This window comes from Asterias rubens, chromosome 17 (assembly GCF_902459465.1).
Source record: "Asterias rubens chromosome 17, eAstRub1.3, whole genome shotgun sequence".
Classification (NCBI taxonomy): domain Eukaryota; kingdom Metazoa; phylum Echinodermata; class Asteroidea; order Forcipulatida; family Asteriidae; genus Asterias; species Asterias rubens.
Genome location: NC_047078.1, coordinates 6,839,995 through 6,867,989, shown reverse-complemented (window position 1 = coordinate 6,867,989; position 27,995 = coordinate 6,839,995). Strand labels below are relative to the sequence as shown.

Sequence of the window (27,995 nt, the reverse complement as noted above, 5' to 3'; positions counted from 1 at the left end):
GGAAGAAACACAGTGATGTACATGTCAAAGAAAAGAAAGAAATCTTGGACCTTTGACGAGACCATAAAACGTTAATAAACGATATGGAAAAAGAATACACTCATAACAGACCACATAAGGCATGTACGGCAGGAAATAGCTGTAACGGTGATCAGTGCCAAGACCAGTTAGACGTTCTTAAAGGCAGTGGACACTATTGGTATTTACTCAAAATAGTTATTAGCAAAAAACCTTACTTTGTAACAAGTAATGGGGAGAGGTTGATAGTATAAAACAATGTGAGACACGGCTCTTTCTGAAGTGACGTAGTTTACGAGAAAGAAGTAATTTTCCATGAATTTGATTTCGAGCCCCAAGAATTAGATTTTGTGGTCTCGAAATCAAGCATCTAATAAATATGGTGGCCCTGAAGGGACACAGCCAGTCGTGAATGTTTTTGCGTAAAAAATAATTGTTTTAATGAGTGTGTGAGACGTCGCACTTTTAAAAGTTAATTTTCCTAGCGTTTATGCTTTTCAAACGGGTCGTAAAATTTATAATGTCAAGTTCATCGAGTATTATTTTGGACAGGAAGGTCGTATGATCATGATTTTTATTTTGTTTAAAATGTTGAGATTTGCTTGTTGGGATTTATTATGATTAAACTCAAAAATGAAATTTACTTGATATTCATCATAACGAAGGAGCGGGTGACATATAACGTTATGTTTTTTTCTGAAAAGTGAAAGTGCCAACGTTTATTGCCTAGCATAGGATAGCCTACTCCTACTAAAGCACTAGTAAAACTATAACGTTAGGCCTAGGCCTACCGTTAGGGCCATACGTTAACGTTAGTTTTGTTTAAACAACCCACCATCGATGTGCATTAGTCGGAATTCTCCTCCGGATCCATCATCGTACGGGACAGCTTTTACTTAGTCTTACTAAGCCGTCAACGTAAATACAGTTATTACACACTCAAGCTACTGAATTTATTCGCGACTAGTCGCAGAAATATTCAAGACGTCATGAAAATGTTCGCGATTAGTCGTGAAAAAAATCGCGACTAGTCGTGAAAAAATTTGTGACGTCGCCAAAAAATTTGTGACGTCGCCAAAATATTCGCGACTTGGCGCGAATAAATTCATGACGTCGCAAAAATATTCACGACGTTGCAAAAATATTCGCGACTTGTCGTGAATAAATTCACGACGTCGCAAAAATATTCACGACTGGCTGTGTCCCTTCAGGGCCACCATAAATAAAAGCCCACAACTTTGGGAGACAAGGGTGTTTTTTTCTTTCATCATTTTCTCGCAACTTCGATGACCGATTGAGCCAAAATTTTCACAGGCTTGTTATTTTATGCTTATGATGGGATACACCAAGTGAGAACACTGGTCTTTGACAATTACCAAATGAATACAATGCCTTTAAGTTACTTGGTAGCCCTCCAACATGAAGCAGTGTATTTTCTGGGAATTTGCTTCTTGCATGTCTGGAGGAGGCATTCCACCCATCAAATACAGAGTATGGTTTTTGTTTTTCTTCAAAAAAATGCTTTCGTTCACAATCAATTGGCATAAAATTTAAACGTTCAATTTATGATACATTTAAGTCAAAAACTGATGATGTGATGCACAACTATGACAATAGCACTAATACATTAGTTTGTTCTATTTGTTTTGATTTTTATAATCTAATAAAAGTAGCCCTTGTATTAAGTTCATTTGTGTTTTATTTCTGAAATTAATTTTTATAGAGAACAAGAAGAAGCTCCAGGCAGAATTGTTTGATTAGAATCGTTTGAGCAACATTCTACCCAAGAGGGGGGGGGGGGGGGGGGGGCAGATCTTGGTGGTAGTAGCGAATCCAGTACATCAACCAACAAGAAAAAGGATCTCAAAGAAGACACCAAAGCTGACTGAATTCACCAGTCAGCTGCAGCAGGAGGACGGTTAAAAGAGGAAGACCGCCATTCCCAAAACAGCCAAGCCCCCAAAGAAGATGGAAATGCGTGAAGCGAGGTTAAAGGAAGTGGGAGAGAAGACCAAAACACAGCAACCATTGTTTAAGGAAATGCTCGCCTAATGTCCAAGACATCCTTGACAAAGACCACATGACAAGGTTTTAATATTTCTATTTGAAAAACACCCAGGTATGAAGCAAGATGGTCGAAACGAGCTAATGATTATGTTGCAGTAAAGTTGAAGGCATCGAAGGATTATAGTTATATACCCGACATGATGGCATCGATCCTGAAGACGAGATTTGAGGATACATGTATGTACATGTATCCATACAATGTGTGTCCAGCTATAAGGGAGGACCACCCAAGACGAATAGCTCCTAGGTTAGCTCCTAAATCCCCACCAAATGTTCGAGACATCCTGGACAAACACCACATGACAAGGTTTTAATATTTCTAGTTGAAATACACCCAGGTACGAAGCAAGATGGTCAAAATGGGCAACGATTACATGTATATAGCAGTAAAGGATTACAATTATATAAGACATGGTGGCATCGATCCTGAAGACGAGATCCAATGATATGCAGCCATTCACCGTGCGTCCAGCTATGAGGGAGGACGACTGTAGACTACTAGCTCCAAGAATGAAGCTGTGAAGCTGAAGGTGGTCAAGGATTATGAGTATGTTCCGGATATGATGGCATCGATCCTGTAGATGAGATTCAATGATATGCAGCCATACAATGTGCGTCCAGCTACATTGTATGAGGGAGGACGACCCAAGACAAATAGCTCATAGAGTCATAGCTCCAAGATTGATGCTGTGTGTGAAGCTGAATCAGGCTGTTTTGTACAAGCTTCTGCTTATCAAAACAGCCTCATACTCTACTTAATACTTTTATGTTTACTGTTACTTTAATGTTATTTTTGCTTTAATCTGTAGTACATGTGTAGTAATTGTCAATATTTTTCATGGAAGCATGGAGATAAAAATATACTTGAATTGAATTGAATTGAATTGAATTGAATTGAATTGAGTTATGCAAGTGTTTCAAAGTTTTATCTGTACATCCCGGTGAAAGGTGATATGCCGGTGTATGACGTGAAGCCAGAAAACGAACCTGGTAGAGTTCGAATTCTTCATCGCAACCATCTCCTTCCTTGCGAGTTTCTTGCCAAAGATGAGCGAGAAGTACCGAATCCCTGTACACCACATCGCAGAGTGACACGATCCCAACGCAGGTCTCCAAATTCACGTGAACACAGTGACGATAGTTCAGCAGATGAGGACATTCAATTCAGTATTCCTGAAGCACAGAATCAACCGATGTCACAAGACTCATTTGCAAATATATGTCCAGAAGTTGAACCTTTCAATCCAGAGCCTCAGACGGAACCTTTCAATCCAGAGCCGCAGATGGAACCTTTCAATCCAGAGCCTCAGACGGAACCTTTCAATCCAGAGCCGCAGATGGAACCTTTCAATCCAGAGCCTCAGACGGAACCTTTCAATCCAGAGCCGCAGATGGAACCTTTCAATCCAGAGCCGCAGATGGAACCTTTCAATCCAGAGCCGCAGACGGAACCTTTCAATCCAGAGCCGCAGACGGAACCTTTCAATCCAGAGCCTCAGACGGAACCTTTCAATCCAGAGCCGCAGACGGAACCTTTCAATCCAGAGCCGCAGATGGAACCTTTCAATCCAGAGCCGCAGATGGAACCTTTCAATCCAGAGCCGCAGATGGAACCTTTCAATCCAGAGCCGCAGATGGAACCTTTCCATCCAGAGCCGCAGACGGAACCTTTCCATCCAGAGCCGCAGACGGAACCTTTCAATCCAGAGCCTCAGATGGAACCTTTCAATCCAGGGCCTCAGATGGAACCTTTCCATCCAGAGCCGCAGATAAAACCTTTCCATCCAGAGCCTCAGACGGAACCTTTCAATCCAGGGCCTCAGATGCAACCTTTCAATCCAGGGCCTCAGATGGAACCTTTCAATCCAGGGCCTCAGATGGAACCTTTCAATCCAGAGCCGCAGATGGAACCTTTCCATCCAGAGCCGCAGATGGAACCTTTCCATCCAGAGCTGCAGACGGAACCTTTCAATCCTGGGCCTCAGATGGAACCTTTCAATCCAGGGCCTCAGATGGATGATACAACCCCAGCTACTCCGGATGATGATGGGCCTCATGTTGAACCCAGCATTGCCACAGACACTGCAGATGCGAAAACGTACACCAAGGATAATTTGGAGACAGTTGAGCATTTCGTATCAAACCCAGATGTGGCCGAGGAACCAGAAGAACACTTGCGTCGAACACGAAAACCCCCCACCCACTTTACATATGATGTCTTGGGTGAGCCCGGAGTACACAATGTCCAGCATGAAGTGATCCCTACAGGTGTTTCTCCTTTACAACCACCATTTCAAGGACCACACATGAGTTCTCCTTCGATGCCTCTGCCATCTGGTTGGACGTGGCTGCCACAGCTTCAGCGTTTTGTATGGGTACCGCCCATAAGTCTTCCTCCTTCATTGGTGCACATGTACCCTTTAGGGGCCACTGCCAGCGAGGTAGCTGTATGTTGGACGGATCCGATAGATGTAGTTGAAGTTTGAGTAAATGGAACAAGGACAGATGGTTACTGAGTTTTTGATTTTGCTGGCCAGCACCCGAGTTGAAGTGATGTGAGCAGTGTCATTCGTTCTGGGATTGTTTGCCCAAGTTGGACGCCGAAGACTACTTCATAGAGACTTTAGAAGCTCAGCATAAGAGACACTTGTTCCAGAAGTTGAATGTAAACTTTAGGCAACACAAGTTGTTGAACATCTCAGTCAGTATTTTGATGACTAGTTTGTCTGATCAGGAGGTTTAGATTTTCTGGAATTAGCTACTCTAGAATCCCTGGCCCCGATATTCATTTCGTGTTTGGGAAACACCTACTGAATAGCAAATGTTTTTTTGCATGACTGAGTCTGTTATCCGTCCCACTGGTTCACAGATACGGTACTCATTTTTTTTAGAAAAAAGTTTGGCAATGTTTTAAATTTGTTGATCTGGTTTTGAAAAGTTTCAATGCTAACGGAAATGTTGAGGACAACATTTGTTTTTCCAGGGGAGAATGTAGGGACCTTTGAAAGATCAGGTAAAAGTAAGTGTATAAAAATAGATTTAGCCCCCCTATCAAATTTTTGTTAAACAGCCTTTCATTAGTGATTTTTAGCTGTTCCATGCCATGCATAGTAAATATAACACCCATTACAGAACCAGCATGAAACAGCAGTTGGGCATACTGGAAACCATGTGCAGGGACCATGTGAGTTTTGGTGCTGTGTGACCTTCATGTCATTCTGTGGATGACTGGAGAATTCAAGTATTGACTAAAACTTGTTGAGCAGCAAACTCATTTCTGTGTCTGTTTTCCTTTCATTCCAGACAAATTTAATGTGATTCTTCACTGTTTGAAATCAACCTAACATTGAGGTGTAACATATCTATACACTGTGTGTCCAGCTTTGAGGGAGGATGACCCAAAACGAATAGCTCATAGATTAGCTCCTAAATCCTCACCAAATGTTCAAGACATCCTGACAAAAACCTCATGACAAGGTTTTAATATTTCTATTTGAAATACACCCTGGTACGAAGCAAGATGGTCGAAACGAGCCAATGATTATGTTGCAGTAAAGTTGAAGGAATCAAAGGATTATAATTATATACCCGACATGATGGCATCGATCCTGAAGACGAGATTTGAGGATACATGTATGTATCCATACAATGTGTGTCCAGCTATGAGGGAGGACGACCCAAGGCATTAATTCACTGCTGTGTGAGCCATCATATTTAAAATGCTTCAAAGATGTGCAGGAAGTACTACGCGAGGCAATGTAATAGGTAGGCTTGCTTCTAACATCAAGCAGTTTGAGTGAGATCGATGAAACTGTGGAATCTTTGACAACACTAACATATTATTCTAAAGTAATGTAACAACTGAATTTATGAGAAATTATATAGACTGTATGGCCAAATATACAAGACATGTATGTTGTGTCATCTCTCAATGTCTCCAAATATTTTTTGGCTTTGTTTGCTTGCTTGTTTGTTTGTCTAATTGTTTGTTTGCACACTTGTATAATACACAATTCTACTCTGTCTTTAATTTCACAATTGTTTTGCCAATAAAGTGATTTCCACGGTATCCATATATACTCTTTGATCATTCTTAAAAGACAAAAAGCCGACTTGAAGCAGCCACCCCTGAATCCAGCAAGAACCCATAAGCCAACCCCATAAGAGTCGAGCGACCAGCCAGATGGTTACTTGTTTCTGGTGCAGATGTATCTGCCCAGATGACAGTGGCTTCTTGGACCATTTCCATTCAAAACATAACACAAAGAAGGTGAGTCAGTTGAAAATAGTATTCTAGGCTTGTTGATCAATAACATATCCCAAAGCATCGATGTACATGGTGAAGGTCCTTGTATAACCCTTCAGTCAACAGCTGACTTTAACTGCTTTTTATTAGAGAGTATTTAAATTCCATGGGAGATTTTGCCTTTGCAACGCCTGGTACCATCACATTTTGGATGAAGAAGAGGAGACCTTTTGAGGGAGCCATTATATGAACAAAACTTTTAAGATGTGCAGGAAGTGTTCACAATTGTCGCACAGTTCAACCAAAGATAATGACTTAAAGACGACAATTGATAATTGATTGCTGTGCAAGCCATCATATGAAAAATGCTTCAAAGATGTCTAGGAAATACTACAAGCAAAATTTCCATGAGGCAATGTAATAGGTAGGCTTGCTTCTAACATCAAGCAGTTTGAGTGAGATCGCTGAAACTGTGGAATCTTTGAAACTATTAACACAATCTAAAGTAACAACTGAACTTATGAGAAATCATATGGACCATATGGCCAAATATACAAGACATATATTTCATCTTATGTTACATGTATGTCATCTTCCATGTCTCCAAACATTTGTTTGTTTTTGTTTGCTTGTTTGTTTGTTTGTTTGTTTTTTGTTTGTTTGTTTGTTTGTTGGGGTGTTTGCACACTTGTATAATACTCATTTCTACTTGATCTTTAATTTCACAATTGTTTTGGCTGGAAAGTGATTTTCACAATATCCATTTATACGCTTTGATCATTCCTAAAAAAGACAAAAAGCCGACGTGAAGCAGCCACCCCTGAATCCAGCAAGAACCCTAAGCCAACCCCATAAGAGTCGAGCGACCAGCCAGATGGTTACTGGTTTCTGGTACAGATGTATTTGCCCAGATGACAGTGGCACCATTTCTATTCAACGAAGAAGGTGAGTCAGGTGAAAATAGTAGTTAGGCTTGTTGTTCAATAACATATCCCAAAGCATCGATGTACATGGGGAGGGTTCTTGTATAAGAGATTTTGCCTTTGTAACGCCTGGAACCATCACATTTTGGATGAAGGAGAGGAGACCCTTTGAGGAAGCCATTATATGAACAAAATCTTTAAGATGTGCAGGAAGTACTTCACAATTGTCGCACAGTTCAACCAAAGATAATGACGTAAAGACGACAATAGTTGATTGCTATGCAAGCCATCATATGAAAAATGCTTCAAAGATGTGCAGGAAGTACTACAAGCAAAATTTCCGCGAGCGATGTAATACTAGGTAGGCTTGCTTCTAACATCAAGCAGTTAGAGTGAGATCGATGAAACTGTGGAATCTTTGACAATACTAACACATTCTAAAGTAACAACTGAACATGTGAGAACTCATTACATAAGTTAAAATGTAAATTTGACAGGGGCAAAAGAGGAGATTCCTTGTGATAGTCATGCATTTACAAGTAGATCCTTCTTTTTAATGTGTGTCGATGTTTTGCAATAAATGGAACCTAAATTGTCCCAATTGTAAAGAAAAGAAAAAAAAAAAAAAAAAAAAAAAGGAATACAAACATGGTCTACAACTCATCTCTGCCCATTGGGTAATATCCGGCTCTGAAGAAATCGAAAGAAAGCTTTTTGTTAAAGTGTACCACATACTGACGACGAGTGGCAATCAACAGTTTACGATACGCAGAGATCAAAATTTGATTTAACCTAAACACCAGACTAAAGACACCAATTAAAGAAAATTTTACATGGCCAACGCAAGACTGACAATGCTGTGAAGATCGACCTAGGAATTCCTAAGAACTTATTCCAGGACGTTGCCTCCCTTGGATCCAAGAGCAAGGGTTCTTGTATAACCCTTCAGTCAACAGCCGACTTAAACTGCTTGCTTGGCGAAGGCTGCAATTGGAGAGTGTTTAATTCCATGGGAACTTTTGCCTTTGAACCATGACATTTTGGATGAAGGAGAGGATCGAAGACCCTTTGAGGAAGCCATCATATGAAAAATGCTTCCAAGATGTGCAGGAAATACTACAGATTTGTCACACAGCTCGGCAAAAGATAATGACTTATAAAAGACAATAGTTCACTGCTGTGCAAGCCATCATATGAAAAATGCTTCAAAGATGCGACGCACATGTCAATGGATTTCCGTCATTGCAGATGTTCAACAGCCCATTCTAGGCGCCGATTTCCACCGACATTTCAACTTGATGGTCGACATGCGACATTGCCGACTACTTGATGCAACGACAAATTCTGTAGTCAACGGCATTGCATCCAAGGCACAATCGGTAAGTCCCATGTTCGCTCAAATTGACTCATGCTCCCCATATTATCTACTATTGCCCAATTTTCCGACCATCACGCAACCTTCCTATGCGGAAAGAGCCATTAAGCATGACGTTACGCACCACATTGACACTAAGGGACCCCCCACATCAGCCCGTGCTCGTCGCCTTGCACCGGACCGACTCACCATCGCTAAACGCGAATTCGAACATATGCTACAACTTGGTGTAGTCCGCCCCTCCAAAAGCAATTGGGCATCTCCATTTCACATGGTTCCTAAAAAGACCACCGGTGATCTGTTTGGGAAGGGGTCTGTTAGTGACTGTAGAAGTCAAAGATGAAGATTGGCAGCTCGCTGAAGTACATGTAGTGACAACTGCACGGTTGAAAAAAAAAATTTTAAGACTTAAATACTTGAAGTCGAGTTGACAAGGATTGTCATGCTACTTCTAGCAATTGAGAGTGGTAAAATCAATCAGCAAGATTGTCTGCTTAAACGGCTCTATTGGGCCCTGTAAAACCATTTGATATCAGGTTTTTTTCATTCCTGTCCTTCTGACTACACCATGCAAAGCTTCAAATCCAAACACTTCTCAACTGATAAATATCCAGCTGAAAAATCTTAATTGGCTAAGTAATATAAACTAACCGCAATGCGAGGGCACTAGACCAAATTTCTGTAATCTACTATGATTTTAAAAATAATGTACAATTTGCAAACTTTCCTTAAGGTTATAAACAAATTGTCTTGAGGAATATTTCTGTTAAAATATTGACATAATACTTACCCCCCCCCCAACCATTCACTTTCTATTTGAATTTACCAAAACAAAATGATATTTCTGTTTGATTTTGCCAAGTTAAAACAACAAAATAAAAGCCCTCATATAATAGTCTGGTTTTTTTTCCCCTGAAAATCTGACCGCATTGGTCGAAAACAGTTTAATTGAACAAGAAGATTGCAAGAAATCAGGCAAGATATCCAACTCCTTGAGAAAAATTGGAAGATTTTATCGGGCGCACAGAGGCTGATCGACATGGACGTGTTGTGTTGAGTTTGATGCACTTTTCAGGCTATTTTAATCACAAATTTCTGTTTCTTTCCATGGGCAAACAAAAATCGGAAATTAGACTCAAGTAGGAAGAATATCATGCCTGAATAAATATTCCTCAAAACAATGTCCACCACCTTTAAAGGATTTGGGTACTTTTTCAAAATGTCCATAGATTTACATTAAACTTACGGGGTTTGAAGATAATGATAGTGGAAAGCTTCCCTTCAAATATTACTTACTAAGGTGCTGTAGTTTTTGAGAAGTGAGTAAAACAATGTCATGAAAATACGTTTGTAAATGATTAAAATAATTTTCATGACGTTGTTTTACTCATTTCCCCAAAACTACAGCACATCAGCTCGTAATATTTTCAGGGAAGCTTTCTACTATCATTATCTTCAAACTGTGTAAGTTTAGTGTAAATCTGTGGCCATTGTGTTTTTGTCCAACAAAAGTTACATAGACCCTTTAAGTTTCAAGTCAAACACAAAATATAGACTTGGACTATACATACATTTCATTTCTTTGGCATACAAATTATTTCAGTACTCACAAGATGCAGCCATTACACCTTATTGACCTTTGACCTTTTCTTGTTGCAGCATTTTCATGAGTTGATTCCTGACCATGCCAATCTGGAGGTCATCTTGAGGTCGGCATAAGACCTGTTGACACAGATGGATTCTGGGATTGCTCGGTTGGTGATGAGTTGTCAGAAGCTTCAAGAATTCTAAGGAACTGAAACAAGAAAAAAAAGAAAACTTATGAAGAAATGTAACTCAAGGAAACACCAATAAAGCTGTTTCACTCTGTGGAACTCATATGGAGGGCACAATATTATGGATTGACACGTTGTTTAAAACTTCTCTGTATTTTAACAGGATTTCACCACTAAATCTACCTTCATTTGCTCTAATATCATCCAGACAGTCCACTCTCCAGTTGTGCTGAAGTCAAGTTAAACTCTCAATCATCATTAAACTCCAATATATGCCACCAAAACAAAAAACAAGAAACAGTTGGTCTGGTCTGGTCTGACCATGATGACCAACTCCACTGTGATGGCACCATGTCGGATTCTACATCTGACAGTCTATTTTCGTTAGTCCGACAAAAACTTCAAGAAAAGAAATCTGGTATTCAAAATCAACTTGACACAGTCATTCAATCAGCAATCTCTTCTTTCAAGAATGGCAACAATAGAAAACAAACACCTGGAGCTTGAGAAATTTCATTTTCATTGTCATTTTCACCACCCAAGCTGTTGATGACATGAAAAACGAGAACACAGCATCAAGGAAACAACTTCTGAACTGGAGTCAATGAGATGTAAAATCGTTCAGCTAGAGGAGTCAACTCTACATTTGGAGAGATACTCAAGAAGCTTCAACTGAAAATTCAGAAGTGTCGTGGCCTAGCGGTTAAGAGCACCGAATTCAAACTCTGGTGTTTCTGATCAGCAGAGTGTGGGTTCGAATCCCCAGCAAGACACTTAACTATTGCTTTGTCCTTCGGATCGGACGTAAAGCCGTTGGTCCCATGTGTTGTGTAACGCATGTAAAAGAACTCAGTGCACTTTTCGAAAAGAGAAGGGGTTCGCCCCGGTGTTCCAGGCTATGGCTGCTGTATGCGCCGTAGCGCCTTGTAGAAGACCCTTATAAGATGCTAAATAATTGGATCTCAGAATTCATACTGCAACAACCTATCTTTCTGAAAGTTTGTATATACTCAGCGCCTTGAGTACCTTGTTTGGTTGATACGTGCGCTATATAAGACCTTGATATTATTATGATTTTTATTCCCCAGCTTGAAAATGAACCCCCATCCTACCCTAACGTCATAAAAAAGGAAATTCTGGCCGATAAATCTGATCTCCAACCAGAGATGGAAAGAGCGCGCCAATCTGGACGCATCCAGAACACACCCGCTGACAAGCCTCGGCACATCTCGGTCAAGATTATATATCGCCCTGAACGACAAGCAGTAATGCAACAAGGCCAAGAAACCCTATCTAAATGTGGGATCTTCATTCTACAGGACCTCCCAGCAGCTGAGGTAGCTAAACCCAAAAACATACAAAGCAGGCAAGAAACTCGTGTTTCTTAATGGTTCTCTAAACATCAACGGACAGAAATACATCCCTCCACCATCTGCTACAAGTCCACACTAAGAACTGACCTAAAATCATCAAGTCTACTAAACATAAAGGAACACGTTGCCTTGGATCGGTCGAGTTGGTCTTTGTAAAGCGTCTGTAACCGTTTGTTATAAAATGCATATATGATTAGAAAGATATTTTAAAAGTAGAATATAATGATCCACACAAGTATCAATCGAAATTGTGTGGTTTTCATTTTACCTCGTTGACAAACACGGTCGACCATTTATGGGAGTCAAATTAAAGTAAAAGGAAAACCACACAGTTTCGGGGCAAATGTGTGTGGATCATTGTATTCTACTTTTTAATCATCTTTCTAACCATATACATTTTATAACAAATTGGTTACAAACGCTTTTCAAAGACCAACTCGACGGATCCAAGGCAATGTGTTCCTGCAATTATCAGCTGATGGGCTAAACTAAGCCAAGTACCTCAGAATCTAAGTACAGTTTACACACCTTATCTGTTTAGGCAGACAACCCCACAGCTGATCACAGTATTGTGAAATGATTTCTCGCTCCTGGAACATTTTAATAAAGAAAGAAATAACAACATACAGATGTCAAAAAATAAATATATTGCAGATTCTGATTGGTCAATAAATCCAAAATTGCAATGACAAGACCAACCTTTTTCTTTAGTAGGAAATCTCAACATGGACGTTACCACAAAAATATTTCAAAGAGTCCAAAGGCACAACAGTCAATGTTGTGTCTTTAGCTGAAATAGTTATCAGCTAAGGACACAGACGACTGTTTACTGCATTGGTTATGTTTTTAGTTGAAATAGTTATTATCACTTGAGTGTACGATCTTTAGCTTTTAGATCACTCCTAAGGCACAACAATTACTGTAGTCTTTTTTTTTACAGGTCCAAGTTTGGGTTTACTGTCTTAAAGGGATGCTGCAGTGAATTAAAATAAAACAGTTAATTTTGCTGTCATTTATTTCTGATATATGTATTGAACATCAATAAAATATGTTTTGTTTTTCCCCCCGACATATATCACTTGCATAATTAGCGAATAAGTCATGCTCCCCCCTTTTGTGGATTGTTATTGTCTGGTCCCTAACCACACGCGCCTAGGCACCAGGCCACACAGTGCACACGTCTCTACATGCACACAGCCAGGGGGCCCGACGGCTCGGGTTACCGACATGACGTCACGTTTATGCAAATGAAGGCTCCCTTTTAGGGGCGGGGCGGGGTGGGTTCCCCTAATCTCTTGAAAACCATTTTTTTTAATACTTGCGCATTTAATAAAAAAATGTAAAAAAATATTTCAGGTTTAAAAAGTCATGTTTAATCGTTTAAATTATTAAAAAAAACAATGCAGCCACACTTTAATGTTTTCAAATTTTTACTCTTCGGGTTGTTTTGTAAGGTCCTTGTATTTGCATTTGTTTGAATTGCTGTATATTTTCCTGTGGTAACCAGCATTGGAGAGCTGTTGATAATATAAAACATTGTGGGAAACGACTCCCTCTGAAGTATTAAGTTTTTGAGAGAGTGGTAATTTCTCACTAAAATATTAAAAGACTTCTAGCTAGAACATGTAGAAGTCTTTTATTCCTATCTGAAAGCACACAAATTCGTCCAACAAGGGTGTTTTTTCCTTTCATCTTTTTCTCGCAACTTCGATGACCTATTGAGCTCAAATTTTCACAGGTTTGTTATTTTATGCATATGTTGAGATACACCAAGTGAGAAGACTGGTTTTTGACAATTAACAAACGTGTACAGTGCCTTTAACAACTTTAATAAATACAACAAAACAAGACTGAAATATAATGGGTTTCTTTTTCCGCTTCTTTTGGGACCGATGAGAAATTCATCAAAACTAAAACCTAAAATTATTACAGATGATAACTGACCTGTAGTAGCGATGTAAGAAGGACATGGAAAAGCTCTGAATGAGTCAGACTATTGTCTGCAAGTTTCTGGACGAGGTTGATAGACTCTGACCATAACTTGTGTTTCAGTAGAAGCTTCAGAGCGTTCAGGTGACCATGAGATATTGAGCTGTTTACAACACAAATAAATAAATGGTAAAGTTTCAATAAGACACTCAAATAATAAGCAAACTTAGTTGTAACATAACATAACATAACAATTAAAATTTATAAGGCGCTATTCCATCAAGATCATAGCGCACTAGAAAGAAATTAACTTGGAAAAAGGTGAGTCTTAAAGGAACACGTTGCCTGGGATCGGACGAGTTGGTCTATAAAAAGCATTTGTAACCGTTTGTTATAAAATGCATATGGTTAGAAAGATGTTTTAAAAGTAGAATACAATGATCCACACAAATTTTCCTCGAAATTGCGTGGTTTTCCTTTTATTTTGCGAACTAACACGGTCGGCCATTCATGGGAGTCAACAAATTTCCCCCCATAAATGGCCGACCGTGTTAGTCGACGATGTATAAGGAAAACCATGCAATTTCGAGGCATGTTTGTGTGGATCATTGTATTCTACTTTTACAACATCTTTCTACTCGTATGCATTTTTTAACAAACGGTTACAAACACTTTTCAAAGACTCGACCGATCCAAGGCAACGTGTTCCTTTAATGGTTTATAGTACATTTACAAGGTTGTTATAAATGTTCTCACATGATTAAAAAGTAATTCAGTCAGAAGTTGGTACAGCAAAATATTAAAAACAATTATAATTTATGAGGGATTTTGTGCAAACTACTGCAATCAAAGTTAGTAGCAGTAAATGTTCTTCAACATTTTTACAATTATTTGACTGAAATATTTGTAAAGTAATTTGGGTTGAATTTGTATATTGTGTTATGGATACTGTACCTGAGGTGCAAGAGTTCTGCTTTGGCTAGTACTGCTCCTTCCCTATTCCTGGAATGGTCTGGTCCTGGCAGACTGCCAAGCGCAATGTCATACAGCTTACCCTATAACAGAAAGAAATAAAGCTGCTTATAGACAGTGGACTAGCCTTCACAGTTGGTGTATCTCAACATACGTATGCATAAAATAACAAACCTGTGAAAATTTGAGCTCAATCGGTCATCGAAGTTGCGAGATAATAATGAAAGAAAACACACCCTTGTCACACAAAGTTGTGTGCGTTTAGATGCTTGATTTCGAGAGCTCAAAATTCTAAATCTGAGGTCTCGAAATCAAATTTGTGGAAAATTACTTCTTTCTCGAAAACTATGTTACTTCAGAGGGAGATGTTTTTCACAATATTTTATACCATCACCCTCTCCCTATTAATCGTGACAAAGAAAGGTTTATGCCATTACATATTTTGAGTAATAACCAATATAGTGTCCACTGCCTTTAAGCACAAAATTTTGCTTGAGCAAAATAATCCTTGCTTAGTAAAATCAGATTACCGGCCAAGACTCCACTCAATGGTTATGCTAAGTAAACAACAGCTAAATACCAGTCACAAGCAATGTACATGTATATGGCATGAAGTTTTGGCCAGTAACATGTGTAACATATTGTAGGCGAGCTATTTCCGTGCTTAAGCAAATGTTTTGCTTAAGCAGCTCTATAAAATTGGGCCCAGGAGATAAAAAGAAGTGTGAAATAGTCCTATTGTTCTGGTTACCCACTTAGTTTTTAACAGTATCAACAGTTGTTTTGGGTCATTGATAACAGTGTTGTAGCCACAGTGGGCGGTGCTGGGGGAGCCTGCCCAGAACTAACAAATTGCACCCAACTCTGAGCAAAATACACAGATTTCTCGGTAGATTGCACTCCAGCAATGATGGCCCCATATCTAAACATGAGTTATCACCCTCGGTGGACTTAATATACACATATTGACTGGCAATGAGGTAACTAGTGTACGTCTATTCCCCGAGGGACTTTGAGTGACCAGACCTATTTCCCTAAACCGAAAGGCCGAGGGAAATAGGCCCCTCTTCTCGTCACTTACAGGCACGAGGGAGAATAGACGTACACTAGTTACCGAATTATGCCAGTCAATATGTGTTTTATAACACAGCTAGGTCTTAAATGTGAAATAAGAATGGAAATCTGGAAAAGAAAGGAAGTCAAGTCAAGCGAGGGCGCTAACCGGGCACTATTTTCAAAGACTAGTGCCCGCTCGGGATTTAGTTACTGCAAAACACACGCGTGCACGATCACTAGACTGTATTAGTTCATCCCACGTTCCCGTGTTTCAGCCAACCAGAATACAGAACAAGCAAGTGGTGTGTTATAATTTAATTTAGAGTCCACCACTAAAATTGGTCAAACTACATGTACAACACTGATTGAGACTATTAGGAACGCTGAAGATCAATATTGTTTGTGTGCCTACTTGGGATGTTAATGCTACAGTAGTTTTAAAAGCACTCATTTATGGGAATCTTCTTTTCTCTTTTTTTTTCACCTACTCAAGTTAAGTTACCAATAAGCTAGTAGTAAAAGTGAACTACAGCTAGAGTTTAAAGACTGGTTAGTATATTTTTCAAGACGAGTTTCGAATTTCAAATTGTTTTCACTAAGGAAGTTGACTGTCAGTCTGCATTGTGTATATATCTCCAAAACTAGAATCAAAGCATTTAAACAGAATTGCATCTTTACCACGCATTTTTTCCTCAAGAAGGCTGATTCATCTGTAACTTTATCTCGTATCTGTTGGCACAGCTGCACAAAATCAACCTACATAATGAAGACCAAGCAAAACAAACAGGTTGTTAGGATGTCACAAAGATTCTGGTTCTTTTTTTCACAGAACTCCGGAAAGTACTGAGTATACAGCGCTATTTTTTGTGCCATGAATATGCCAACTTTTTAAACGCTCACTAAGCAAGGAGTATAGCTTCCAGACTTATTTTAAGACAAAAGATCTGTCACAATTTGATTTTACAGGTGATTTATATTATCTATGTTTCCCGTAACTTTGCAATGTAACTGGAGTAATGTAAATTCCAGTTGGATGCAGTTTACACAACGTGCATTAACTGGTGATTTATGTAATCTAATGTTCCCTGGAACTTTGGATTGTGATGTAATGAAATTTCCAGTCATTATAGGCAGGGCCATGAGCCGCCAGTGAGGGAGCCCTACGGCTACCCATTGTGTTATTTAAAGGGAACAAAAGAGGGTTTGGTGATCTTAATCCATGATTTTAAACACAAAGTTTCATCCTCCTGTAGCTATAAGATGTCTTGAACATTTAACTTACAAGCTGTGTGGGTGTTTCTTTGTAGATCAGCCGGCAGATAGTTTCAAATATCGGCAATCCCGAGTTTGAGTCAGGAGCAGAAGCAGCCAATGAGATTACAGGAACCGATAAGTCCAACTCTTCATCATCCAATGGGATAGCTTGAAACGTCACATGACCTAATCATTGAAGGAAAGACAATGAATGAGTAGTAAGCACTGTGTGAATCTATATTGATAGGATCTATAAGGCTAGGAGTCATGTATGTCTAAGATGGATTTTGAAAATTTTGTAGCTTTTGATATCACTTGGATTCTTAGATTCCAAGAAGCTCTCGTACACAGTGTCATCAGTGCTAGAGAAAAAGATCAATGAGCAACTCTCTTCAGATTTTCAGGGGACCTTTAAAGACACTGGACACTATTGGTAATTGTCAAATACCAGTCTTCTCACTTGTTGTATCTCAACATATGCATAACATAACAAACCTGTGAACATTTGAGCTCAACTGGTCGTCGAAGTTGCGAGATATTATTGAAAGAAAAAACACCCTTGTCACACGAAGCTGTGTGCTTTTAGAAGGTTGATTTAGAGATCTCAAATTCTAAATCTGAGGTCTCGAAATCAAATTCGTGGAAAATTACTTCTTTCCCGAAAACTATGACACTTCAGAGGGAGCCGTTTCTCACAATGTTTGATAATATCAACCTCTCCCCATTACTCATCACTTGTTTTTTCGCTGGGAATAATTCTCAAGAGTTGAACACAGCTCAAGAACTGCTGCAAATTATTTGTATTGTGATGTCAATCTTCGCTTCCCATTCACATACACGGGAGGTATGAACTAGGCTTTATAATTTTCATTTAAAAATAGCCAGTGGACACTATTGGTAAATGTCAACGACCAGTCTTCTCACTTGCTGTATCTCAACATATGCATAAACTAACAAACCTGTGAACATTTGAGCTCGATTGGTCGTCGGAGTTGTGAGATAACTATGAAAGAAAAATTACCCTTGTCACACGAAGTTGTGTGCTTTCAAATGCTTGATTTCGAGACCTCAAATTTTAAACTTGAGGTCTCGAAATCAAATTTGTGGAAAATTACTTCTTTCTCGAAAACTACGTCACTTCAGAGGGAGCCGTTTCTCACAATGTTTGATAATATCAACCTCTCCCCATTACCATGATTACTCATCACTTGTTTTTCGCTGGGAATAATTCTCAAGAGTTGAGCACAGCTCAAGAACTGCTGCAAATTATTTGTATTGTGATGTCACTATTCGCTTCCCATTCACATTCGCGGGAGGTATGAACTGGGCTTTATAATTATCATTTAAAAATGGATTATTAGCGAGTAAGTCTGCTGCCCCCCACATGAAGTAAACCAATATTGGTGAGAATGCCCTTATGGTGATACCTTTGTCATCGATGGAGCCAACATTGAGGGCATCCAGGAAGCTGGACAGGGTTGCCATGGGAAAATGAAGACATAAAAGCGTCAGTTGAGATCTCTTGACATTCGATGATACGGTCGAGGTGCTATCTAGTAGTCTTAAAACTTCCTTCTTAACTGTGTAAGGCTTCTGGGCAGCCTGTGGGAGATAACAGGGAAGGTACACGTTTGTTAATTGTCAAAGACCAGTCTTCTCACTTGGTGTAGCCATACATAACCATAAAATAACAAACCTGTGAAATTTTGGGTTCAATTGGTCATCGAAGTTGCAAGACAATGATGAAAGAAAAAAACACCCTTGTTGAGCGAAATTGTGTGCGTTCAGATAAGAATAAAAGACTTCTAGCTAGAAGTCTTTTATTATTTTAGTGAGAAATTACCTCTTTCTCAAAAACTACGTTACTTCAGAGGGAGTCGTTTCCCACAATGTTTTACAACAGATCTCCAATGCTTGTTACCAAGTCAGTTTTTAAGTTAATATTTGTTTTGAGTAATTACCAAACGTGTACCTGTACCTTCCCTTTAATATGATAACAAATCTAGTAAAACAGCAATGGTCCTTTTCAGAAATACCACATTGATGTACTATGGTGTTTCTGCAAACTTTACTAGACTGAATTTCCCCCAAGTAAAGTTTTAAAGACACTGGACACTATTGGTAATCGTCAAAAGACCAGTCTTCTCTCTTGCTGTATCTCAACATATGCATAAAACAACAAACCTGTGGAAATTTGAGCTCAATCGGTCATCAAAATACAAGATAATAATGACAGAAAAAACACCCTTGTCACATGAAGTTGTGTGCTTTCAGATGCTTGATTTCGAGACCTCAAATTCTAAATCTGAGGTCTCGAAATCAAATTCGTGGAAAATTACTTCTTTCTCGAAAACTACGTCACTTCAGAGGGAGCCGTTTCTCACAATGTTTTATACTATCAACCTCTCCCCATTACTCGTTACCAAGTAAGGTTTTATGCTAACAATTATTTTGAGTAATTACCAATAGTGTCCACTGCCTTTACATCCTTCTCATGTACATGGTGTTACTGCACACCTTACTAGATTGAATCTACACCATGCAAAGTTTCAAATCTTTTGAACCACTCAACACCTGAAGAAAAAAGTTTGAGGACACGGGCTCAAGGACTGATAAAACCACATTTTAAGTGTTTTGTTTGTGTCCTGTGGTCGCCATGACAATAAATAAACCGGTGACTGCCTTGTAGCCAGAGATCACACCAAGTTTACGATACAACTAGGGAAGCGACAACCTGCGTTCCCTGGCTAGACTAACTTGATTGAGAGCCCACCACGAAAATGGGAGACTTTTGAATGCGAGGTGGCAGCAGACTTACCAGGTAAATTTCCATTATTTACATAGTTCTGAGCATGCGCATATTGCCGAGGACAATGGTTTTTACCTGGTAAGTCTGCTGCCACCAAGCGCCCCAAACATCCCCATTAGTCTTACTACAACACTGCCGATGACTGAAGTGAAACTCAAGACGAGAGACTTACGTTTACTTGTCCTTCCCACACATCCATCTTCTGTTGGTATAGCTGCCAGTATTGCTGCAGTAGTGGATTCATACTTTCATTCAACTTCGTCTTGACTTCTGGCTTTGTATCTTTCTCATCATACAGAGATTCAAGGACTTGACTAGCTGCTGGTTTGTGTTTATCATCGGCACCCTGAAAGATCAAATACTTTATTGGTAAGCTAAAACCAACCTCGGCATTATTTTATAAAGCTAAAATACTCCTTAACAAATTTCTTTGCTAAGCAAAAAATGAGTGGGACACTAGTCACCACAAATGTAAACTTAATGTAATTTTGGCTGGTAAAACATTCCTTCAGCGATATTTTTCTGTGCTGAGAAAGTTTTTGTGCTTAGCACATATGACAATTTTTGTTCTCTTGTATATTAATGTTTTTATAAGAAGTAAATACAGTCAACTTCTTGAAGAAATACTGTTGGTACAGTTATTCTTTTATCGCACTATAATACAAGGTGTAATGTATCAATAACTTCAGAAATCAACTGTCCCTTTTTCTCTGGAGTATTCTCTGAATGAGAAGAAACCAACAACAAAAATAATTGTTATACCTAGATAACAAACTGTGAAGTTTGATTGGTCGGGAACCAATCACGTGGCGTGCAACAAAAACCCATGTTACATGGCTCAGGGTTCGGGTTACATGAAAAGTGATGTACACCGGTGTACATCACCTTGATCGTTCCCAGTGTTGGTCGATTTCCAGCACTGTGTACGAAACACCCGCGGGTTTCGAGGGAACAGTAAGGAATTGTTTCTTGTTCGTCTGCTTATTAATTAATGAATACTCCTTCGTACTAATGTTTGAAGATAGCAACAGAACTTCGAGAAGAGGAATATTAATGTTACCAAGGTATAACAAAACAAATGTTGCACGCTGTGATTGGGGTCCATGGGTTTTGGTAAACCCTCATGGGAAAATGGCACCCTCAGCTTCGCTTTGGGTTCCATTTCCCCCCTCGGGTGTACAAAACGCCATGGACCCCGTCACAGCGTGCAAAAATTGTATACTGTTAAGATTTAGTAAAAGTGCACAGCGACTGCCATTTGATATACAAAAATAACATAAAGACATCTGCTACATCAGTGGTTTTCAAACTGTTGTTCATAAAATGCACACCAACAAAATGTGTACCCATGATTAATATCGAAGTCTTATATAGCGCACGTATCTACCAAACAAGGTACTCAAGGCGCTGAGTATATACAAACTTTCAGAGAGATAGGTAATTGCAGGGATGAATTTTGAGACCCAATTATTTAGCACCTTATAAGGGTTTACAAAGTGCTACAGCGCATACAGCAGGCACAGCCAAGAACACCGGGGCGAACCCCTTCTCTTTTCGATAAGTGCACTGGGTTCTTTTACATGCGTTACACAACACATGGGACCAACGGCTTTACGTCCCATCCGAAGGACGAAGCAAATGGTTAAGTGCCTTGCTTAAGGACACAAGTGTCACTGCTGGGGACTTGAACCCACACTCTGCTGATCAGAAACACCAGAGTTTAAATTCGGTGCTCTTAATCGCTCGGCCACGACACTTCCGATTGTAGCTGTGCAAAAAAAGTGTTCAAGAAACAAGTTTAACTGACCTTCATTAACGCAACCATTAGACTAGGATTCTGAAAACCCTCTCCAGCGACGGCTTGTCCTTCATTCTCATCCATTACTTCGTTACTCTTGCCTGAGAAGGTGTTATAAGCGTCCTGAATAGCTGTCTGTGTAGCTAGTCTGTCCTCATTGAAGTCACGGAGTGTTGAGATGGCCTCCGACTTGCTGATGTTAGACGACAGTGACTGGACATTGGACATCTAAAAAATATATAAATATTTTAATATTACACAAAAACCAAGTCCATAAATCCAATAACTGTTAAATTACTTTCAGTCATTAAGGTAGAATATAAAAGTGTCAATGTCTAGTTAAAGGAACGTTACAGAATTGGTAAGAAACAAAAATTGTGAAGATCACAGATTTTCATGAAAATTACACGGTCTAACGATGATGTTAATAGAAAACCATACCTTGAAATATTTCTGTCTGAAATGTCAGATTTGATGAGAAATAAATAATCAAACTTCGCGTTTACAGTTTATCGCTCAGTGAGCATTTTATTAATTTTTATTTTGGCATCGGTGCAATACAACATTTTAATCGGTTTTTCGCTATTCTCTCGTGACCCAGATGGGCGATCGATCTCAAACTTCTACAGGTTTGTCAGTTGAGGTGTATGGTGGAATACATAAAGTGCCTACACTGCAAGCAACTGTTGTGTTAGCAAAAACCAATTCTGTAACATTCCTTTAAAAGAGGTTTGCGGTAATACCATGAGAAAATCCCTTGTTGAGTAGTACTGGTTCTCCAATGATCGATTGAGCCTAAATTTTCACAGGTTTGTTATTTGATATAGAAGTTGTGATACACGAAGTGTGGGCCTTGGACAATACTGTTTACATATTAAGGTAGAATAAACAAGTGTCAATGTCTAGTTAAGAGAGGTTTGCGGTAACACCGTGTGAAAATCTCTTTTTGAGTGGTATTGGTTCTGAAAGGAACCGATGGTTAACGACTCAATGTTTCGATCAGTATGCTCTGCATGATCATCTTCATGAGAATGACAAAAGAGGGTCAGAGCATACTGATCGAAACGTAGAGTCAGTGAACACTGGTTCTTTTCAGAACCAACATTACTCAAAAGACATACTCACATGGCGTTGCATAAAAACCTCTCTTAGTGATACTTCCACCAGACAAAGTTTCAAATCCTATTTAAAAGATTTGAAATTTTCTGCCCATAAAATTTCCTGCCCATATCTGCTAAGCAGATATGGGCAGGATATAAATCACAAATTGGACAAGGTATAACAAGGTAGTTGGCTGGTTATTCTGGTAAGCATTCATTTGTTGCGCTAAGTATGTCTCTGCTTAAAGGATGGGTACTTTTTCAAAATGTCCATAGATTTACATTAAACCTACAGGGTTTGAAGATAATGATAGTGGAAAGCTTCCCTTCAAATATTACTTACTGAGGTGCTGTAGGTTTTGAGAAATGAGTAAAACATTGTCATGAAAATACGTTTGTAAATGATTAAAATAATTTTCGTCTCATGAGACGAAAATTATTTTCATGACATTGTTTTACTCATTTCCCCAAAACTACAGCACCTCAGCACGTAATATTTTCAGGGAAGCTTTCTACTATCATTATCTTCAAACTGTGTAAGTTTAGTGTAAATCTGTGGACATTGTGTTTTTTGTCCTACAAAAGTTACATAGACCCTTTAAGTGTCAATGTGTCGTACCTGAAGAAGCCAGATTCCTTTTGAAGTCCACACACCCACTCTGGGTATTGTTCCCACTGTACTAAACAGCTTCACATCTTGGTTTGTTGACATCGCCGATACGTTCAATTCTTGCAAGAGCTCTCCACTTTTCTTGCTGAATAGTCTATTTTTTCGTAAACAATAAAAGACGCATGATTAAATTTGATGGTTTTAGAAGTTTGAATTTTAAGTTGGACTGCTGCCTTTTTAATATACACACTATCATCCGTGATGGATTTTGCCAGATTTACTCAAGCCCGGTTCATACTTCCTGCGAATGCAATTGCGATACGAACATTGACAACACAACTTCGCAACAAAATTCGCACTTAGTTGAGTTGAGCTCAACTCTCTTGCAAATGTCGCAGCGAAAGAGGGGTTGTGACGTCAAATTCACATCAAATTCGCATCGCATTCGCATTCGCAGAAAGTATGAGTCGGACTTAACACTAATTTATGGATACAGTGGAATAGCTGAACTTGGTTCTTAGACATTCAGGCAAGCTCCACTCAAGACAGAACAACATGAAATACAAAAAGAACAAAAGGGACAGTAGGCCAATGGCACATGCCTGGATTTCGAAAGTAAATAACTGTGACTAATGAAAGCCTCTAGCTTGGATGTCACTAGCTAAATAAAAATACAAATTTAAAGGCAGTGGACACTATTGGTAATTACTCAAAATAATTATTAGCATAAAGCCTTTCTTGGTGACGAGTAATGGGGAGAGGTTGATGGTATAAAACATAGTGAGAAAGAAGTAATTTTCCACGAATTTGATTTCAAGACCTCAGATTTAGAACTTGAGGTCTCGAAATCAAACATCTAAAACCACACAACTTCATGTGACAAGGGTGTTTTTTCTTTCATTATTATCTCGCAACTTCGATGACCGATTGAGCTCAAATTTTCACAGGTTTGTTATTTTTTGCATTTGTTGAGATACACCAACTGTGAAGGCTAGTCTTTGACAACTACCAATAGTGTCCACTGCCTTTAACTGTAGCGGGCGGAATAGAAACATGGAGAGTACACCAAACCTGATTATACGATCCTTGAAGATAGCACCTAGAGTATGTCTATATGCAAACCAATCTGAGCCCTGCGCTACATCAATGCAATCTGGCAGCTTGAAAGCATTCAAACACTCTGAAATCAAGTAAGTTCTCATTAATTAACAATAATAATAACCAGTTCTTACATGTATATAGCGCATTTCACAATAACCGTCTAAATGCGCTTTACATAAGTACCCTGGTCATTGGGCCAATAACATATCCCTTCAAAGGCAATGGACACTACTGGTAATTGTCAAAGACTAGCCTTCACAGTTGGTGTATCTCAACATAAGCATAAAATAACAAACCTGTGAAAATTTGAGCTCAATCGGTCATCAAACTTGCGAGATAATAACGAAAGAAAAAACACCAAAGTTGTGTGCATTTAGATGGTTGATTTCGAGACCTCAAGTTCTAAATCTGAGGTCTCAAAATCAAATTCGTGGAAAATTACTTTTTTCTCGAAAACTATGGCACTTCAGAGGGAGCTGTTTCTCACAATGTTTTATACCATCAACCTTCTCCCCATTACTCGTCACCAAGAAAGGTTTTATGCTCTAAACTATTTTGAGTAATTACCAATAGTGTCCACTGCCTTTAATCTTTCTCAGCTCCCTGAGCAGCCGTAGCACTCAAAAGGCTTTATGATACACAATATCAACCTCTACCCTCCCAGGCACCTATTAATACCCCTGGGGGAGTGAAGAGAAGCAAAGACGAAAACAAAACAGCTTCTTCCAGGCAGTGTGCGCATCTTTTTCCCTTTTAATAATTGCTTGTTTTAACCACTTTGTTTGTTTGCCTTGGATCGGTTGAGTCGGTCTTTAAAAAGCATTTGTAACCGTTTGTTATAAAATGCATATATGGTTAGAAAGATGTTTTAAAAGTAGAATTAAATGATCCACACAAATTTGCCTCGAAATTGCATGGTTTTCCTTTTACTTTACGAATTAACAAGGTCGGCCATTTATGGGAGACAAAAATTTGACTCCCGTCATTATATTCTACTTTTAAAACATCTTTCTAATCATATGCATTTCATAACAAACGGTTACAAACACTTTATAAAGACCAACTCGTCCGATCCAAGGCAACGTGTTCCTTTAAAGTCTATACCATAACATTTTATTGGCTCGGGGTATTATGCTCATGTACATGCAATTAGGGTTATGTGATCCACAGTTTGACTAGACTTGATTCAAGTCCCATTCTCGTATGAGAGGTCCCTATGCATATACCCCAACTTACTATAAACAACACGTACATGTAGCAGACACAGTATAGTGCGCGCTCGCTGTCAAAATGTGGTCCCGTGCGGAACAGGTTTTGGAAAGCAGAGCATCACAAAACAGTATTTTCCTGGGGATGACCCGGGATTGGGACTTGAGTCAAGTCTACAGTTTGACCTACCTTCAGCTCCATTGAGAGAATGTACGTAGCCATTACTAGATAGAAGAAACAATACACCAGTAGACAGATGGCTAGCTCTAGCAATGACATCTAGGTTTGGGTGTGAGGCTGTCTGTATCATACAAAAAAATAGATATCAAAAAGAGATTAAGCCATTGGACTCTTTCGGTACAGAAAAAGAAATAAAAGTTCACAGATTTACGAATAACTTACAGGGTTTACAGAAGGTAATGTTGAAAGACTTCTCTTGAAATATTATTCCATGATATGCTTTACTTTTTCAGAAAACGTTATAAGGCAATATCAATTCTCGATAGCGAGAATTACAGATTTATTTTAAACACGTGTCATGACATGGCGAATCGTGCGGAAACAAGGGTGGGTTTTCCCGTTATTTTCTCCCAAACTCCGATGCAATGGGTCTACAAATGGGCCGAGAGGGTAGAGGTTGATAGTGTGTTGATATAGCGGAGCACAATGACAGAGCTTACCTGTACCCAAATGTGCCTGAGTTTAGAAGCTGCTGATTTGAAATCAACAACCATGTCGGCTCTTTCTTCGGATAAACAGCGCCCTCTGCTGAGGACGTTGGTATTGAGTTGGTTCTTTAGTCGGTAGGAATCCGAATGCCAGGTGAAATAAAGCCCCTTCGGACATGGATCACTAAAATAAAAACATTATTCAAAGTGATTTGTCAAATATTTTATGACAAGCATGCCTAAATCTTCACAGGTTTGTTATTTTATATATGAGTTGTGATACACGAAGTGTGGGCCTTTGGACAACACTGTTTACCGAAAGTGTCCAATGGCTTTAAACAGTTACACACCCCCTTCTTTTACAATTGAGGGAGTTAAAATGACACAGAAACTGTCCGAGATTTTGCGCTCAAGTATAGATTTTAATTGCTGCATTCCAACTAAGCATTCTCTTTATAAATGTACATGCATGGATGAATAAATACCTTTCCGTTGACTTCCGACCGTTGCTTTTCAAAAACAACCAATATTAACAAGATATTTTTAATTAATTTATAACTATATAGGATTTGAGGCATTGCATGGTGAGGTATCAATGTATATTTGGTTTGCGGTAACACCATGTGTGTAGCTACTTGCCAGGTAGAGTTTGTTCTTAGAGAAGTGTCTTGCTTTGTTCTACTGCCGCGGAGTAGATAATCGGAGGTTCGGGAGACTTCTCAGTTCTGAAAAGAACTGTCCTGCTTTTATAACTATTACCAGGGCGGATGGTATAGAAAAGAGACTGGACTACTACTTAAGCTTATAGGATCGTAATAACCTGTACTGCCGCGGAGTCAGTTCTGAATTGGTCTCAACGTTTCGACTAGCTTGCTCTAGTCATCGTCAGGAGACTAATTTCTAACTGTTTTTCAACCACCAACAACATTGAGTTTATGTATATGTAGCATGACATACCTTGGCCATAATTATACTGATTGCTAATAGTGAAGAATAGAAAGCACAACGTGGACAATTCTGTAGTAATGACATACCTTGGCCAAATACTGATTGCTAGTGGTGAAGAATAGAGGGCACAATGTGGACAATTCTGGAGTAACGTTGTTGCAGGTCCGACACTGTATTTCACATTAGTTGTTTCTGAAAAAGAAAATGAAAAACCACTTTCCTAAGCTATGTATAAAATATAACAAAAATGAAATAGACAAGTCTATTGTGTGCCATTACTTGGTAGGAAATGTTCCATACATTAGACACCGCACACATTTTGTACGTTTCATGGGCATTTGTCACGAAGATGTTTGTTTAAACTACATGTACTCAAACCATGACAAAGTACAGTCATAAAAGAACGATGATAGACAACAGCTAAAATTTATTGTTTATCCTTACCTTAGCTGTTATTTTTACTTATTTATTTGTTATTCTTATTATATGTTAATTATTTATTATTGGTTGTATAATTATCTGCTTTTATTATTGCTTTGTGTACTATATTATGTTAAATCTATATTAATTTTATTGTGTACCCCAGATGTGGGCCAACTGGTCTACGGACCATAGTATGTATTTGCTTTTGTTGTCCCTTGCCCATCTCGGAGGGTATATTGTCTTGTATTTTGTTTTGTACTTTTATGGCAAATAAAATAATAATAATTAATAATAAAACAACTGCTCAAATTTATCTTTATAAATATTAGCACAACAATTAG

The 27,995-nt window shown here is 38.9% G+C and overlaps 2 protein-coding genes across 2 annotated transcripts in view; one reads left to right on the top strand and one right to left on the bottom strand.

Moving 5' to 3' along the window:
• The first annotated feature begins 1,833 nt into the window (after positions 1-1,833).
• Positions 1,834-9,480, top strand: LOC117301592 (sporozoite surface protein 2-like). Its single transcript, XM_033785621.1, has 2 exons — positions 1,834-6,355; positions 7,124-9,480. Exon 1 carries the CDS (start codon positions 3,039-3,041, stop codon positions 4,569-4,571), a length of 1,533 nt encoding a protein of 510 aa, XP_033641512.1. The 5' UTR covers positions 1,834-3,038; the 3' UTR covers positions 4,572-6,355; positions 7,124-9,480.
• A 623-nt stretch (positions 9,481-10,103) lies between these two features.
• Positions 10,104-27,995, bottom strand: part of LOC117301550 — a 30,505-nt gene continuing 12,613 nt past the window's right edge. The window contains exons 5-18 of the mRNA XM_033785580.1: positions 27,318-27,423; positions 26,296-26,467; positions 25,805-25,916; positions 24,377-24,485; positions 23,315-23,459; positions 21,605-21,823; positions 19,970-20,143; positions 18,416-18,590; positions 17,017-17,174; positions 16,413-16,490; positions 14,661-14,761; positions 13,722-13,869; positions 12,306-12,367; positions 10,104-10,424 (exon numbers count right to left, since the gene is read on the bottom strand). Coding sequence (XP_033641471.1) covers positions 10,259-10,424; positions 12,306-12,367; positions 13,722-13,869; positions 14,661-14,761; positions 16,413-16,490; positions 17,017-17,174; positions 18,416-18,590; positions 19,970-20,143; positions 21,605-21,823; positions 23,315-23,459; positions 24,377-24,485; positions 25,805-25,916; positions 26,296-26,467; positions 27,318-27,423 — 1,925 coding nt within the window. The 3' untranslated portion in view covers positions 10,104-10,258. The remainder of the gene's footprint in view (positions 10,425-12,305; positions 12,368-13,721; positions 13,870-14,660; positions 14,762-16,412; positions 16,491-17,016; positions 17,175-18,415; positions 18,591-19,969; positions 20,144-21,604; positions 21,824-23,314; positions 23,460-24,376; positions 24,486-25,804; positions 25,917-26,295; positions 26,468-27,317; positions 27,424-27,995) is intronic.

What these genes read in the sequence shown, in the direction of transcription:
- LOC117301592 (XM_033785621.1), top strand. Translation starts at nt 3,039, where the DNA reads ATGCCGGTGTATGACGTGAAGCCAGAAAACGAACCTGGTAGAGTTCGA.